This window comes from Mauremys reevesii, linkage group 1 (assembly GCF_016161935.1).
Source record: "Mauremys reevesii isolate NIE-2019 linkage group 1, ASM1616193v1, whole genome shotgun sequence".
NCBI classification, from domain to species: Eukaryota; Metazoa; Chordata; order Testudines; family Geoemydidae; genus Mauremys; species Mauremys reevesii.
Genome location: NC_052623.1, coordinates 38,727,363 through 38,743,175, shown reverse-complemented (window position 1 = coordinate 38,743,175; position 15,813 = coordinate 38,727,363). Strand labels below are relative to the sequence as shown.

General features: G+C 45.5%; 1 protein-coding gene across 4 annotated transcripts in view; it reads right to left on the bottom strand.

Moving 5' to 3' along the window:
* DYNC2H1 (dynein cytoplasmic 2 heavy chain 1) overlaps window positions 1-15,813 on the bottom strand; it is a 359,230-nt gene that overhangs the window by 147,084 nt on the left and 196,333 nt on the right. For all 4 annotated transcript variants that reach the window (XR_005601157.1, XM_039546469.1, XM_039546537.1 and 1 more), the window contains exon 75: window positions 10,861-10,933. Coding sequence is in view for 3 of the 4 variants with exons in the window: in XM_039546469.1 (XP_039402403.1) it covers window positions 10,861-10,933 (73 nt within the window). In the remaining variant the exon portion in view is untranslated. The remainder of the gene's footprint in view (window positions 1-10,860; window positions 10,934-15,813) is intronic.

The following is a 15,813-nucleotide window of genomic DNA, read 5'->3' as shown; positions in this document are numbered from 1 at the left end:
AGAGCTGGGAGAACCAAGGCATCCATACTCACCTGGGGTTATCAAGCTTGGCATTGTCTGCTCTTCTTCAAAATCCTTGAAACAAGGGGGAAAAGTGGGAATAGATATTCTGTTCCCAATTTAAGAAGAAAGCATCCCAGCCCAGCGCTGAAGGATCAAAGTTTTGAGAGGGAAATGCAGGGAAGCTTTGTATTATTTCTTGATGTGAGAAAATCTATTGACTGTATGCCGTGCAGATGATAATTTCAGTGAAAAACTTCAAACGCTGTTCACCTGGGGCCAGCGACTGATGGCTAAGACAATCCATTCTGACAGTTTCCTTCATTTGAGTTGTTGATCTTCGGAGAAGATAATTGAATTTCTCCCCAGGAACATATAGCTTTGCCTTTCAAAAGGAGTCAATTGCTTTTCATTTTTTGCTTTCTAACAACATACACCACTTCTGTGTGATTTGTCAGTCTTGCAAAAGCTCACATGATAGGTCCAAATGGTTGAAGATATGCTTTTACTTTTGTTAAGAACCAGGTGTCACAGCATGAAATGTTACTTTAGATGTACTCCCCGCTCCTGGAGACTGGCATCTATGGAATTGAGGGTTGGATTCCAGGGTTCTGAAGAACTGAAGGAGTTGGTCAAACAGCAGTGCAAAGACCACCACCTCATTTATTACCAGAGCTCAGAGGGAATGCAAAGGGAATCCTACCAGGACTGAAGACTGATTCACCAGTTGAGAAGGAAATTTTACATATACTATATAACTGTGCTCAGAAAAGCAATGCCTGCACAGGTTGCACAGTGACCCAGCCAGCAAGGAACAGTCTCAGATGAGGTTGTATGGCTGCAGAGGACAGATCAGATCCAATGTTCTAGCCTTTTTTGCACCAGTCACCATGTTGATGAATATAATGGGAATTGGGGAAGGGTGCGTGACTTTTGGAAATGTGCTTTGTGAAGTAGTTCAGTGTCTCCTGATAGGAAGAAGGATGCACTCTAGGAGGCACACCTACAGCCCACCACAGTGCTTTTTAATAGATGAATGTAAGATGGAGGTACCAAAAGATCACACTTTGATGTGAGCACTATCAAATGCTGAGTCAGAAGATAAAACTGACACCTGAAACAAGTAACATATATGACCCATCACATTGTAGTGAGAACTAAGTTCTGAAATTATAGTGTCAGATGGGTGTGACAAGTTGACCTGGAAAGAAGGTTAAGTGAATGATCACCATGAGAAACTGGGAAAAAATGTCAAATATCAAATAGAGAGTACTATTAACTATCTTCATGGTGTTATGAGAAATGGTCATAGAGTTGGGAGGGGGTACTGATCTGGAGATGAATTGAAGACCTTTGTACCCACCTTTGGAACCTCACAGGATTCTTGTAAGAGGTTGCTTTAGAGAGAACTCAATTTGTCCCCATTCACAGCTAGTGTTATTGAAAAAGACTATATTAGTTTTTATAGGTTTCAAGAAGGGGAGAAGGACACTCCAGGAACCCAGAGTCCAAGACCATCACCAGATTAGTAAGTCTTTGCAGAAGTTTCAAGTGCTCAGTTTGCAGATGTGACAAAAATGGAAAGAAAAACAAATTTGGCGCTACAGTGCTAAGCGATTACATAGCCATTGTGAAGATGTATGATGATCTGAGGAAGTACAACAGGAGCAAAAGCAGCATATGAGATCCCAAACCCATAATACAAATCTGCTTGTGGTGTTGCAGGCTGAGGCAATTAAAAAGTTAAAAGGTCAGGATTACAGAGCCATTATCTCTGAGAAACTGTCCTGAGTAAAGAAAAAAACAGGGGAGGAGAAAAAAGTCTGACATCTAAGCACAACATCCAGATACAATGAGCCAAATTCTCTGCTGATGGAAATTGGTATGAATCTAGTGAAGTCAGTAAACACTTTTTCACAGCAGCTTTGTTTTAAAGTTAATGCAGCTATGCCAATTTATGCCAGCAGTAAGCATGGCCCAATTTTTTTAACTCCTTGTATCAGGGATCTGCGGACAGTAATGTTAACAGCATACAACAGACTGATGCTATTTCTAGTTGCAAACAGAAATAGCAGATTTAATTATATCTGTTTTGGCAAATAATTATGATTTACCTAGATGCAAAGGGACTGAACGAATTCAAGTGCGGTTTAGTTTTAGGAAAGTGCCTTTAAGAATGAAATCTGATGTGCTGCTTAGCATACATTTTATTTTATTTCTGGATACCATTACTGCTTTCCTAAAGAAAATGAAGCTGTAGATAATTAATGTCAAGCCTCTTTAAAAATTGTATTTCCATTTTAGCCAGATTTTTTAAAACAATTAGAAGTCACCCCAAATGCGGCCACCCTATTGGAGGTCCTGGACTATCTGTTGACTTTCAAGAAATGGGGTCTCGCTAAAGCTAACAGCAATTGCAACCTTTAACCAGCAGGTAGAAGGATAATCATTTTTTTCTCAACTGACCATAAAGAGGTTTCCCGAAGGCATAGTGAACCTCCTTCCCCAAACCAGACTTCCCACTCCTCAATGGGATCTCAACCTGATGTTAAAAGGACTGACTAGACCACGATTTGAATCCATGGCCACTTGTTCATTAGCTCATCCTGTTCCTGATCACCATGACGTTAGCAAGAAGGATAGGGGAGAGAGAGGATCTGATGGGGGCATACCCCCTTCACTGTGTTCTTCCCTGACAAAGTCACACTTAGACCACATCCGAAGTTCACTTCCAAAGTGACTTCCGATTTTCATGTAAATCAGCTTATTCAACTTTCATCCTTTTATCCTAAACCTCATCAAGATAATAGGGAAACGATCCTACATATGCTCAGTGTGAGGAGAGCCCTGGTATTCTATTTGAACAGAACAAAGCAGGGGGGGGGGGAAGGATAGCTCAGTGGTTTGAGCACTGGCCTGCTAAACCCAGGATTGTGAGTTCAATCCTTGAGGGGGCCATGTAGGGAACTGAGGTAAAAATCTGTCTGGGGATTGGTCCTGCCTTGAGCAGGGGGTTGGACTAGATGACCTCCTGAGGTCCCTTCCAACCCTGATATTCTATGATTCTAAGAGCATTCAAAAAAATCGGAGACTCTTTTTTTCTGTTGCAGATAGATCAAAAGGTGCAGTGATTTCAGCTTAAAAGCTCTCCTCGTGGGTCTCAAATTGTATCAAGCTCTGTTACCAGATGCGAATGCAGCTCCCTCATTTTCAATACGCATACACTCTATGAGATTGGTTTCCTCTTCTGTCGCCTTCTCTAAGGGTATCCCTATATCAGCAATCTCCAGAGCAGCTACCTGGGCATCTGCACATACCTTTGTAGAACATTATGACATCCTGGGGAAGTCAGCCGTCGATACCCGTTTCAGTGCCGTGGTACAGATAGCATTTGTACCGGAGGTGGTTGTCGGGGCCAAAAGGTTTGCACTGATGGGTTGGAGATGTGGACCTGGCAGCGAGGTCTGTTGGTGCCAGCTGCACCAGGGTCGGTACTGGCGCGGATGTCCGTACCAACAAAGTCTTCTCTGGGGCAGATCCTCTATGTTTTTCATGCCCTCATGGTACTGGTGCTTCTTTGCCCAGACCTGTCAGATCTTTGGGCAGTCCAAATTGCTCTGTGGGCTCGGTACTGTGCATGTCCTGGGCACCAGCTTTAGACAGCTTCGGTGCCATCAGTACTGATGATACTGATGGAGCTGGACATCATTTTTGGCTCGATCAAGGCTTGTTCTGGGGACTCACAGACTTTTTCTTAGAGACCTTGAATGAGTGGCTCATCTCTCTGGGCTCACCTCCCTTCGAAGTAGAGGGTTGTGGTGAGAGTTCCCGCTGAGACTCCAGGGGTTGAAGGGCCGAATCAATGAGTAGGATTTTGAGTCTTTGCTCTTTGTCTTTCCTGGACCGGGGCTTCAGTTGCCATACTTTTGAGGACTGTGCTTCTCTCCCAGGCAGAGAACGCACTGCAAGTGTCCATTAGTCATTGGGATAGATTAGTTGCAACTGAGGCACTTTTTGAAGACGGGGGGGTGGGGGGAAGGGGACTGAGAGAGGTTGGCAGGAGGCAAGACCTTTCTTCATTTATTTATTTATTTAAGGCAGGACTAAACAACAATAAAAAGGAAGTAACAAAGAAAAAAGGCTTCAAGGGAAGCTAAAATTAGCAATTCTAAAGGGAGTTAACGATCCATGAATGGACAGCTCTAGCTGGGTCTCTAGCCAGGGGGTGGTTAGAAGGGACTGAGGAGAGATTGCCTTGCATGCTGGGTAGCCTCTTGGCAGGAGGGGAGCAGTGCATGCCTGGGCAGGATGGACTGCTACCAAAGTTCTCCAATTAGCAGCATAGTGATACAGACACAGTGGAGCACCCTTATAGGGATACTATTCAAAGAAGAAGTTCTGCTTTTACTTCATTCACTTCAGTCAACAAGCCTGCTAAACAACCAGTGGGGCCACTGGACGATTGAGATGCTAAAGGAGCACTCAAAGACGATAAGGCAATTATGGAGAAACCAAATGAATTATTTGCATCAGTCTTCACTGTTGAGGATGTGAGGGAGATTCCCAAACCTGAGCCATTCTTTTTGGGTGACAGATCTGAGGAACTGCCCCAAATTGAGGTGTCATTAGAGGAGGTTTTGGAACAAATTGATAAACTAAACAGTAATAAGTCTCCAGGACATGATGGTATTCACCCAAAAGTTCTGAAGGAACTCAAATGTGAAATTGCAGGACTACTAACTGTCATCTGTAACCTATCGTTTAAATCAACTTATGTACCAAATGACTGGAGAATAGCTAATGTGACGCCAATTTTTAAAAAGGGCTCCAGAGGTGACCCTGGCAACTACAGGCCAGTAAGCCTCATTTGACCTCATCTGGAATACTGTGTGCAGTTCTGGTCTCCCATGTTTAAGAAGGATGAATTGAAACTGGAACAGGTACAGAGAAGGGCTACTAGGATGACCCGAGGAATGGAAAACTTGTCTTATGAAAGGAGACTCAAAGAGCTTGGCTTGTTTAGCCTAACCAAAAGAAGGCTGAGAGGAGATATGATTGCTTTCTATAAATATATCAGAGGGATAAATACCAGGGAGGGAGAGGAATTATTTAAGCTAAGTACCAATATGGACACAAGAACAAATGGATATAAACTGGCCATCAGGAAGTTTAGACTTGAAATTAGATGAAGGTTTCTAACCATCAGAGGAGTGAAGTTCTGGAACAGTCCAAGGGGAGCAGCAGGGGCAAAAGACATATCTGTCTTCAAGACTAAGCTTGATAAGTTTATGGAGGGAATGGTATGATGGGATAGCCTAATTTTGGGGCAATTAATTGGTCTTTGACTATTAGCAGTAAATATGCCCAATGGCCTGTGATGTGATGTTAGATGGGGTGGGATCTGAGTTACTACAGAGAATTCTTTCCTGGGTATCTAGCTGGTGAGTCTTGCCCACATGCTCAGGGTTTAGCTGATCACCATATTTGGGGTCAAGAAGGAATGTTCCTCCAGGGCAGAGGCTCTGGGGGGTTTTCGCCTTCTTCTGCAATGTGGGGCATGGGTCACTTGCTGGAGGATTCTCTGCACCTTGAACTCTTTAAACCACGATTTGAGGACTTCAATAGCTCAGACATAGATTAGAGGTTTGTTACAGGAGTGGGTGGGTGAGATTCTGTGGCCTGCATTGTGCAGGAGGTCAGACTAGATGATCATAATGGTCCCTTCTGACCTTAAAGTCTATGATTCTATGAATAAATGGTCAGTTTTCAGAATGGAGAGAGGTAAATAGTGGTGTTCCCCAGGGATCTGTACTGGGCCCAATCCTATTTAACATATTCATAAATGATCTGGAAAAAGAGGTAAACAGTGAGGTGGCAAAATTTGCAGATGATGGCTTCCGTATGAGGAGAGATTAATAAGACTGGGACTTTTCAGTTTGGAAAAGAGGTGACTAAGGGGGGATATGATAGAGTGTAATTTACTCCTTCTCATAATTCAAGAACAAGAGGCCACCAAATGAAATTAAGAGGTAGCAGGTTTAAAACAAACGAAAGTATTTTTCACGCAGTGCACTGCAAACCTCTGGAACTCCTTGCCAGAGGGTGTTGTGAAGGCCAATACTATAATGGGGTTCAAAAGGGAGCCAGATTGATGGACCAATCTTCCATGAATCTATGTCCATTAGCAACGATGGGCAGGAATGGTGTCCCTAGTTTGCCAGAAGCTGGGATTGGGTGACAGGGCATGGATCACTTGATCATAACCCATCTGTTCATTGCCTTTGGGGCACCTGCCATTGACCACTGTCAGAGGACAGGATACTGGGCTTGATGGACCTTTGGTCTGACCCAGTATGGCCGTTCTTATGTTCTTACCTAAATGCAGATGGAATTTCAGCATCAGAATGCCCATCCACTGCATGATGGGACATCCCTGAAGAGCACCGGTTTGTCAGCATGAAGAATTGCATACCCAAATCTGCGTTACCAGGGTGGAGGCAGCAGATTCAATTTTACAGCAGTACTCAGGCTCAGGATGGATAACATTGGGTCAAAGTTGAGGTCTGATTTTTGTCCTGGTCTCTGGTGGACATTGCTCTACTCATGCCAAGAACCACACTGGGCACTTCTGCCAACATATATAGATACTTTCACTGGGGAGCTGGCTTCAGCCTGTCTATTCACTGTCATGGTGGACATTACTTGGCCAGTAGTGACCTCTGACAGGGTAGGCTAATACCCTCCAATTAAAGATACTGGCATCGTTTGCTCTCTTGGAGCAGGATTCGACTGAATGACTAATCTCCACAGAGAGGAAGCAAGACAAAGAAAAACAATAATGCCACCATAAAAAACCAACAAACATGGGTCAGAGGCCTAAATTCCCATGCTCATAGCACAGCTAATGTGAATAGTTGTTCACAATGGCAAAGAAGTGGCAGATGTAGGCTGCATCTGAGTTTCCAAGCTTATATGAGAGGCGCCTGGAAGGCACCATGGTCTTTGGCTTATTAGCCGTTTCTGTGACCTTTGTGGGCATGCTTAACCCAGTCAGTCAATCTCTAAACTGAAGACGTATTATTAATACCTATTCTTACACATAAGAAGTAGTATTAATAATAAGCTGATATTTCACATTTTGACATGAAAAATGCTAAAAAAGAATGATAATTATAATTTTCTCAAAAGAATATGATATATAAGCAAGGAATTAAGAGTTTTCAACTCTTATGCAAGCCAATGTCTAGTCTAAACTGTTTGGCATGCTAAAGCATATAAGGCCAAATGCTCATAAGAGTGAAAAAACAAAAACAGCATTTGTACCTGCAAATAGACTTACAAGATCATTAAAAAGTTTTTTCAGGCATCACTATTGCACCTTTTAGTCAAAATTTGGCCCACCAAATCTAAGCAAATTCAAGTTCTGGGTCAACAAACAAAATGAAAATTGTTAAAATACTGGCGAAAGCCACAATGATGAGTTTTACCAAACTCAAAAGACAAGAACATATTCCCGCAAATCCAGGGCTAGCATAAAGAACTGAGACATAACTGTGTAGTGGACGAGACATTATACACACAGAGAAGAAGAATGCTAATTTTTGACAAAATATGGGACCTTTGCAGTATACTAACTATGCCAAGTTGTTCTTCATAATCTAAAATGTTACAGGCTGAAACAAGCTGTTGTTGACGTATATTAATAGGCAATAGCTAGGCCTTTCACAGAAACTCAGAAAACAGTGAAGGGCATTGCTGTATTTTTTAGATATGGCTCATCAGCTACTGGACTGACATTCCAAACTGCTGACTACCAATCCATGCAAAATGCCAATCTACAAAAAATACTGCAGCATTATTTCAGTCATGTCGTGCCTCTGCCTTTGAGTCCCTTTACCAGCTCCCTTTTTTACCTTCACATCAGACACAAACTTTAGTCCTTATTTTTAAATCTTTCACAATTTAGCCCCTCCCTGCTATTTATCCAATCTCTTATCTCACCATGATGTAAGCTGTCCTCTTTCCCCTATGAATAACAGCAGCCTTTTTCATCTGCTTGTCTACGTCTCTCACAAACAGTTTTTTCCATGCTGCCTTTTATGCATGGAACCTGCACAAACGGGTTTGCACCGCCATTGCCCTGGTGTTCCTTCAAATCCCTTCTCAAGGTCCGCTAGCACTGTGACACCCAGGTAAACTGCCTAGTGATAACGGCTAAGGAAGTAAATAGACTGTTAGAGATTCATTAGTAGTTCATCTTCTTTTCTTGTTAATGAAAGCTTTGAAGACTCCAAATTGTACACTTCAGATTATATGCAATTTTGTGTTCCTGCTACCGTCACCACTCCCATCATTGTGTTCTACATCACATATTGCATCTTTTCCCTTAAGCTTACTAGGCCAAAGGGTGACTGTAGCAGAGCGAAGACTCACCGGTGCAGCACCTCCTGCTGGTCGTCTGGGAATTAGCTCTTGTCAAGCCCAGAGCATCCTCTGCTGGCCGGTATCTCACCTGCCTTAGGGCCCCTATGTCCCTCCTGGACCCTGGTGCCCTTTACCTCGGGGTTCTGCCCTCCGCAGTACCCCCACTCTGGGTCTCCCTCCCAGGGGAACCCCCAACCCTCTACCTCCACCTTGCCTCAGTAGCTACTGTCAGTCGTCATCTAGCCCCCTCTCACTGGGGCAAACTGCAATCTGTAAAGGCCACTCATCACTGGCGAGGGGGTCAGACCAGCTGCCTCTGCTAGCCCCAGGCTGCCCCTCTGCAGCCCCAGTACCTTCTTAGGCCTTAACAAAGTCCTCAGCCTAGGGAGTTGCCAGGCTGGAGCTCTCCAGCTCCTTTACCCTTCCCCAGCAGTGCTCCACCTCAGGTACCCTTGCTCCTTCAGGCAGTATCTCTCTCTCTCTCTCGATACTGACCCAGCTCCACCCTCAGCCCTTTTATCAGCGACAGCTGTGGCCTGATTGGCAAAGTGGTCACAGCTGCAGCCACACCCAATCAGCCTACCCTTTTCAGGAGCTGGGCAATTGCCCTGCTACAGTGACTTTCAAGGGGGCAGATCTCCTTGCGGAGCCCCTGCTACACAACCCCCCAGCTCCGTGTGCAGGTGGCGGAGTCCCCCGCGGTGCGCTAGAGGTTGGTCCTGGCAGAAGTTACCAGGGTCGGAGACCTCCTGGATTACGACCGGGGAGACGGGCTGGATCCCCTGACGCTCGCTCGGCATATGGGGCTCTTCAGGCCTTGTATTCTCTGGCGCGTACTACAGGAGGTGAGGGCCGCTTTGCCGTCCGCTGCTCGGGCCTACCTCGACCAGGTCCTGCATGAGGGCACGCCCCGCCCACCCTCCACCCTGGGCCCTCTGGACCTTTTCATCGGGCCCCTGCCCCGTGGTCTCAACCGCCCCCTCCCGCCCCTTCTCCGTAAGCCGGCTGCTCGATCTGCAGCCGGTCCGCTTCCAAACCGCGCCAAGGAAACATCTATACACGCTCGTGCTCCACACCCTTCACTTCCTCACCCTCGTGTCCCGCCCCGACACAAAGTGGCGGGACCTCCTGCCACCTCTGGAGGGTGAGGAGCCCCGGTGGGCCAGCCTATACTCCACCCTGGTCCCGAGGCCCGCCGGGGATATCAGCTGGCGGCTCCTTCATGGGGCCATAAACATGGGCGTGTATTTGTCGCGGTTTACCCCTGTCCCAGACACCTGCCCCTTCTGCGGCGCGAGGGAGACCCTGGCGCACGTTTACTTAGAGTGCGCCAGGTTGCAGCCCCTACACCGGCTCCTCACGAACATACTGTTGCGTTTCTGGCTGTACTTTTCCCATCACCTCCTTCTCTATGCACTCCCTATCCACGGCCCCACAAAGTCATGGGACCTCCTGGTCAACCTCCTCCTAGCCCTGGCTAAAACGGCCATCTACAAAACCAGGGAGAGGAGGTTGGCCAATGGAGACTCCTGTGACTATGGGGCTTGTTTCCGATCCTCTGTCCGTTCATGTATCCGGGCAGAGTTCCTCTGGGCGGCGTCCACTGGCTCCCTTGACACCTTTGAGGAGCAGTGGGCGCTGTCTGGGGTTCTCTGCTCGGTGTCCCCGTCAGGCTCCCTTCTTTTGACCCTCTGACCGTACTCCTGTCCCTGTTCTTTTATTAGTTGTCCCCCAAACTCAGTTGGGTTTTGAGGTCCTGTAGATCCTCCCCTTAGGCTGGGGGGAGGGATCCTTTAGCAGTGGGCGGGCTTCTGCCCGCCCTCTTCCCGGAACCCAATAGGTACAGTGACTTTCAGAAATACATAGTGCCTAGCATTGCAGCCTCAATAATAATTCCTCTTCTGTGTATATACCTTGACTGGTCGTCAGACTCCTAAAGCAAATCTTGAGTGAGCAGTGTTGCAAGGCTATGAATTTGCTGAGTTTCATATGTCACAAAAAATGACTCTGACACGTCTCAGATTCAGACTTAACTGAGGCCTGGTCTAAACCTAAACCTTAGGTTGTCCTAGCTACGTCACACAGTTTTGGAAAATTAAAGCTATAGGAAAATACTGCAGAATGAAACTGACACAAAATCAACTCCCTTCCCCTCCAAAGAACCTGTAGAAGTACAGTAATAGTAAAGATGAGCAGAATAAATAAATTTAGTAATTAGATTTTTAGCTAGTATTTTAAAAATACAGTATAAAGAAAAAAGTAATTAGCCTTTTGTATTAAAAAACCCCCTATATACTAGAAAGAAGTAAGCAAACCCAAATCCTATTGTGCTCTTAAATTCTAAGATTTAAGACGTATATTACAACTGTAAAATAAGAAGAGCACATATTTTATACTGCAGAAAAAAAGATATGCTACAAAACCCATCAAACTTACCTAGGGCTTTACATGCAAAAAGGGCCATTGAACTCTGAAGTCTGTCTGGTCTGACAGCCTGGACCACAAGGACCTTAAGATAAAGTATATTCAGTAAGAGTCAAGTATATTAGAAGAGCAGTACATAGTAACAATTCTAAACCTGAACAGTAGGCTTACAATAATACAATTAAAAAAAAAAACTTTTGAGGGGAGAAGGAAGATTCTTCTTAAAATAACACAATTTTAAATGTTTTTTTCCAGAACGGGTTTGTCAACTTTGGTATATAATTAAAAATGATCTAATAAAAAAAACCTATTCCAATTCAAATATAAACAGCTAACATAACTGTTCCTTTTGGGTGCAATTCATCCCTGTGTAGACAGCCACAGAAGCACTATGGACCACCTAAATTCTCCCTTGTGATGGGGTACTCACCCCACATTAGCCCAGAGAGGCTTAACAGGCTCAGGAGGGAGTAAGTAACCTGTGAGGACACATCTGAGAGAGAATTAGGGTTGATACGCACGCTTTCATTGAGAATGGAGCCCAGCTGGGCACATGCAAACGGGGCTAGTATAAGGCCAAGAAGCAATGACAGAAGGGCTGCAGTGTGGAAGCCTTCAGTCACTCTCTGGGCTTAGAGAGGGAAAGGAAGAAATCCAGGGAGCCAGTAGAAGCCCTGGGATCCTGGCCCTCAAAGAAGGGTTTACCCAGCAGGGTGGTGGAGCAAAAGCCAGCTAGAGACATAGTAGGAAAACATCCAGGGAAATGACAGCAAGGCTTGGGACAGTGCATACCTTAGTCGCTGATTTGAGGGTCCCTGGGCTGGAACCCGAAGTAGAGGGCAGGCCCAGGGTCCCTACCTGCCACTGGATAAGGGGCATAGTCTTGATTTGGAGGACTGGGAATCATACCCAAACAGTCAGTTCAATGAGACTTTTGTGAAAGGGAAAACTATAGTGAGCTGGCTAGAGGGCCAAGCCACAAAGAGGGAGCATCCTGAGTCACAAAGAAGAAGCACTGCACCTCTGGAGCGTGAACGAAACATGGGAAGGGGTGTCAAATCGGGCAGCGCTATTCCCCCGATGCGTTCATGAGGAGGCACCTTAGTAGTGCGTAGTGAACCCCATTACACACCTGAAAGGCTGGAACTGCTTGTCCAGTAAAGGAAGTGCATTATGTGGGTAGCTAGAGTGACAAACTCCAAGATTATCTTTACTTCTGCTAATTTCCACCTGAAAAGGATGTCTTCTTAGCTTCTAACATTAGACTCTTACTGCCCTTTGATTTCTTAGAGCAGAGTTTAGCATGCAGAGGTTACTCATCTTGTGCAATAACTGGATTTCTTCTACATGCATGTCTCTAGGGCTGCGCCATGTCAGGTGCACGTGTCCCCTGTGCCTCTGATTAGAGATTGTTGGTAGCAGTGTGACGTTGCAGTCTATATGGTTTTATAAAAATATGTTAATGAGTGAATATAATGTAAGTGGAATATGCTCCATGCAAAATGTCTCTTGTAAGGTATCATTACAAAGCTTATAATCTACTGAGTGTGATCATCCTATTGTAATTATGCAAAGTGTGGGCCATTAATGGTGGTTTTGAATCTTGATGACTCCCATTAACCAGGACAATTGTCTGCAGATGGGTGTGTTTTACCTGTAAGTCTTCCTGTATACCTGTGCGCTGGCAAGTGGGCAATGAAGTCTTGCAGTGACATGTGATCATGTCACCTGAACTGGAATCCATCTTTAATCTGGTGTCTTTCCATTGAGAATGAGGGGGTGGGAACCCAGAGAGGGACAAAGGATTCCCGCCTTATGCAAAAGATATATAAAGGGGTGGAATAGAACAAAGGGAGAAGAGGAGCCATCATGAAGAATCCCTTAGCTACCACCTGAGCTGGAACAAGGGCTGTACCAGGGGAAAGAATTGTGCCCAGGCCTGGAAGGTGTCCAGTCTGCGGAAAAAACTTGCTGAAGCATCTCTGAGGGTGAGATTATCTGTATTCAATTTGATCAGACATAGATTTGTGCATTTTATTTTATTTTGCTTGATGACTTACTTTGTTCTGTCTGTTACTACTTGGAACCACTTAAATCCTACTTTAATAAAAATCACTTTTTACTTATTAATTAACTCAGAGTATGTATTAATACCTGGGGGAGCAAACAACTGTGCATCTCTCTCTATCAGTGTTACAGAGGGCGAACAATTTATGAGTTTACCCTGTATAAGCTTTATACAGGGTAAAATGGATTTATTTGGGTTTAGACCCCATTGGGAGTTGGGCATAGAATCATAGAATATCAGGGTTGGAAGGGACCTCAGGAGGTCATCTAGTCCAACCCCCTGCTCAAAGCAGGACCAATCCTCAGACAGATTTTTTGCCCCAGATCCCTAAGTGGCCCCCTCAAGGACTGAACACACAACCCTGGGTTTAGTAGGCCAATGCTCAAACCACTGAGCTATCCCTCAGGCATCTGAGTGTTAAAGACACTGTTAGCTGCTTTCAGGTAAACCTGCAGCTTTGGGGCAAGTAATTCAGACCTCGGTCTTTGTTGGAGCAGACGGGAGAGTTTGGCTCAACAAGACAGGGTGCTGGGGTCCCGAGCTGGCAGGGAAAGCAGGGGTATAAGTAGTCTTGGCACAATGGGTGGCAGCTCCCAGGGGGTTTCCTCTTATCCAACCCATCACAGCAGTGTCTGTTCAGCCCACATAGGCACCCTACACTTCTTCATGCCCTGTACCAAGGATATATAGAGCTATGTGGGCAAACTGCCCTCAATTTCTTTTCTACTACAAAGTCCCACACAGGAAATTCCAAAGCAGAAAGGAAGTAGGGTTGGTAATGGAGCACTCATAGGGACACATCTCAAACAACTATATTTACTGCATAAGGTGCAGGGCCGGCTCCAGGCACCAGCTGACCAAGCACGTGCTTGGGTCGGCACCTTGGGCCGGGGCAGAAGGGTACTTGCGGGGGGAATTCGGTGGCATGGTGCTGGGGCTTCAGCAGTGCGGCACTCGGGAGGGTGGGGCTTGCACGGCGCAGCACTCGGGAGGAGCGGGGGCTTGCGCGGCGCAGCACTCGGGGTTTTAGCGGAGCAGCGCTCAGGGGACGGGGGTTCGGTGCGGTGCTGCTGGGGTGGGGGCCAGCGGCACAGCGCTCAGGGGCGGGGCTTTGGTGGCGTGGCATGGGGTCGGCGCTGGCGCTGGGGTTACAGTAGGGCAGCGCTCTTTTTTTTTTTGCTTGGGGCAGCAAAAAAGTTAGAGCTGGCCCTGATAAGGTGAGTAACTTCTGTTTGTTCTTTGAGTAGTTTCCCTCTAGATGCTCCCCTTCAGGTGATTTCCAAGCAGTATTCTCAGCAGAAGGAGGTGGCTTCTGAGGCAAGTCCAGTACTGAAGACAATACTGCAGTCCAGAGGACAGTATCTGATTTAGAAGAGTTAACCAATGCACAATACTTAGAAAAGATATGAATTGAGGACCAAGTAGCCACCTTGCAGATCTCAACGATGACAACATGTTTAAGCAGTGCTATAGAGATGAACAGAGATCTCGTGGAATGAGCTAGCACACTAGAAGGAGGTTGTACATCGGAAGATTCATAACAAGAAGTTATACAACTAGAAATCCACCTCAGAAGTCTTTGGGTGGAGACTGCAGCCCCTTTATATTTCTCAGAAATTGAAATGAACAGCCTGGGAGATGCTCTAAATGATTTTGTTCCGTCTAAATAGAAGGCTAATGCCCTCCTGATTTCCAACATATGGAAAGCTGCATCCTCCCTGGTATGGTGTGGCTTTGGGGGGAAAACTGAGAGTTGAATAACTTGATTAATGTGAACTTCGGACAATACCTTGGGTAAAAATGTAGGATGCAATCATAATGAAAATTTGCCTTTGAAAAAGAATTGTATAGGGAGGGTCTGCCATTAAAGCCCTCATTTTCCCAACTCTTCAGGCAGAAGTGATGGCCACCAAGAAGTCTTTTTAATTGATAGGTGAAGAAGTGAACAGGTGGCCATCAGTTCAAAGGGAGGTTTCATAAGGCACTTAAGAACAAAGTTTAAATCCCAAAGGATCCTCAATCCTTTAATGCATCTGATCATTGTGGGGTGAGCAAACACCAAAAACCCCTCAATGGAAGAATGGAAGGCCGTGAAAGCTGCCAACTGTACTCCAATTAAAGTCATCTGGTAATTCTAACAGATAGTCAAGATGAGGGGGAAGAGTGGATGGACAAAAGATGCCAGAGGACAAACCAGTGGTGGAATCTTCCATTTCTGAAGGTAAACTGAACAGGAAGTTTGTAATCCCAAGAGCCATGGAGTAACCAAGCCTTGAGGTAAAGAATTCTGAAATTCTAATGGAGAGCACGAACTCATGTCTTGAGAAGGGAGATGTGGAATGGCAAGTGCTGGGCAATCAAGCTGTACTGGAGAGATCTATAGTTCCAGTGACCATGACAACCTTGGTATTGAGAGACACTTGGTACTTTTAGAAGGGGAGACTCTGATTAATTGGAGACATACATATCTTCGGAGCATCTAAACTCCTGCGGTACCAGATGAGTCAAAAAAGACAGAAAGGAATCTGTTTCACTTAGCCCTTTGTGGACTTTGGTACCAATGCAGACTGCCTTGAAGAGGGTCTAATATGGAATCCTTAGACTTCTATGATATTGAAGGAGTCATATGTCTAGATACAAAAGGTTGTATAGGTTGGCGTGGCCTTGCTGATAGTGGGGTGTTTCTCATTGCGGCCTCGATCATGCTCAGACAGAACTGAAGGTGGTTTAGGCACCAAAGCATGCTTGGAGTCGTGGCTCCTAGATAAACTCAGGATTTTGGAGGCAGTCTCAGTACCAGAGGAACCTGGAACCCCAATGATACTCAACAAGGGACCTGAGGGCTCAGAAATGGTCAGTTTTAGTGGAGATTGAGACTTCTTCAAAACAGGCTCTGT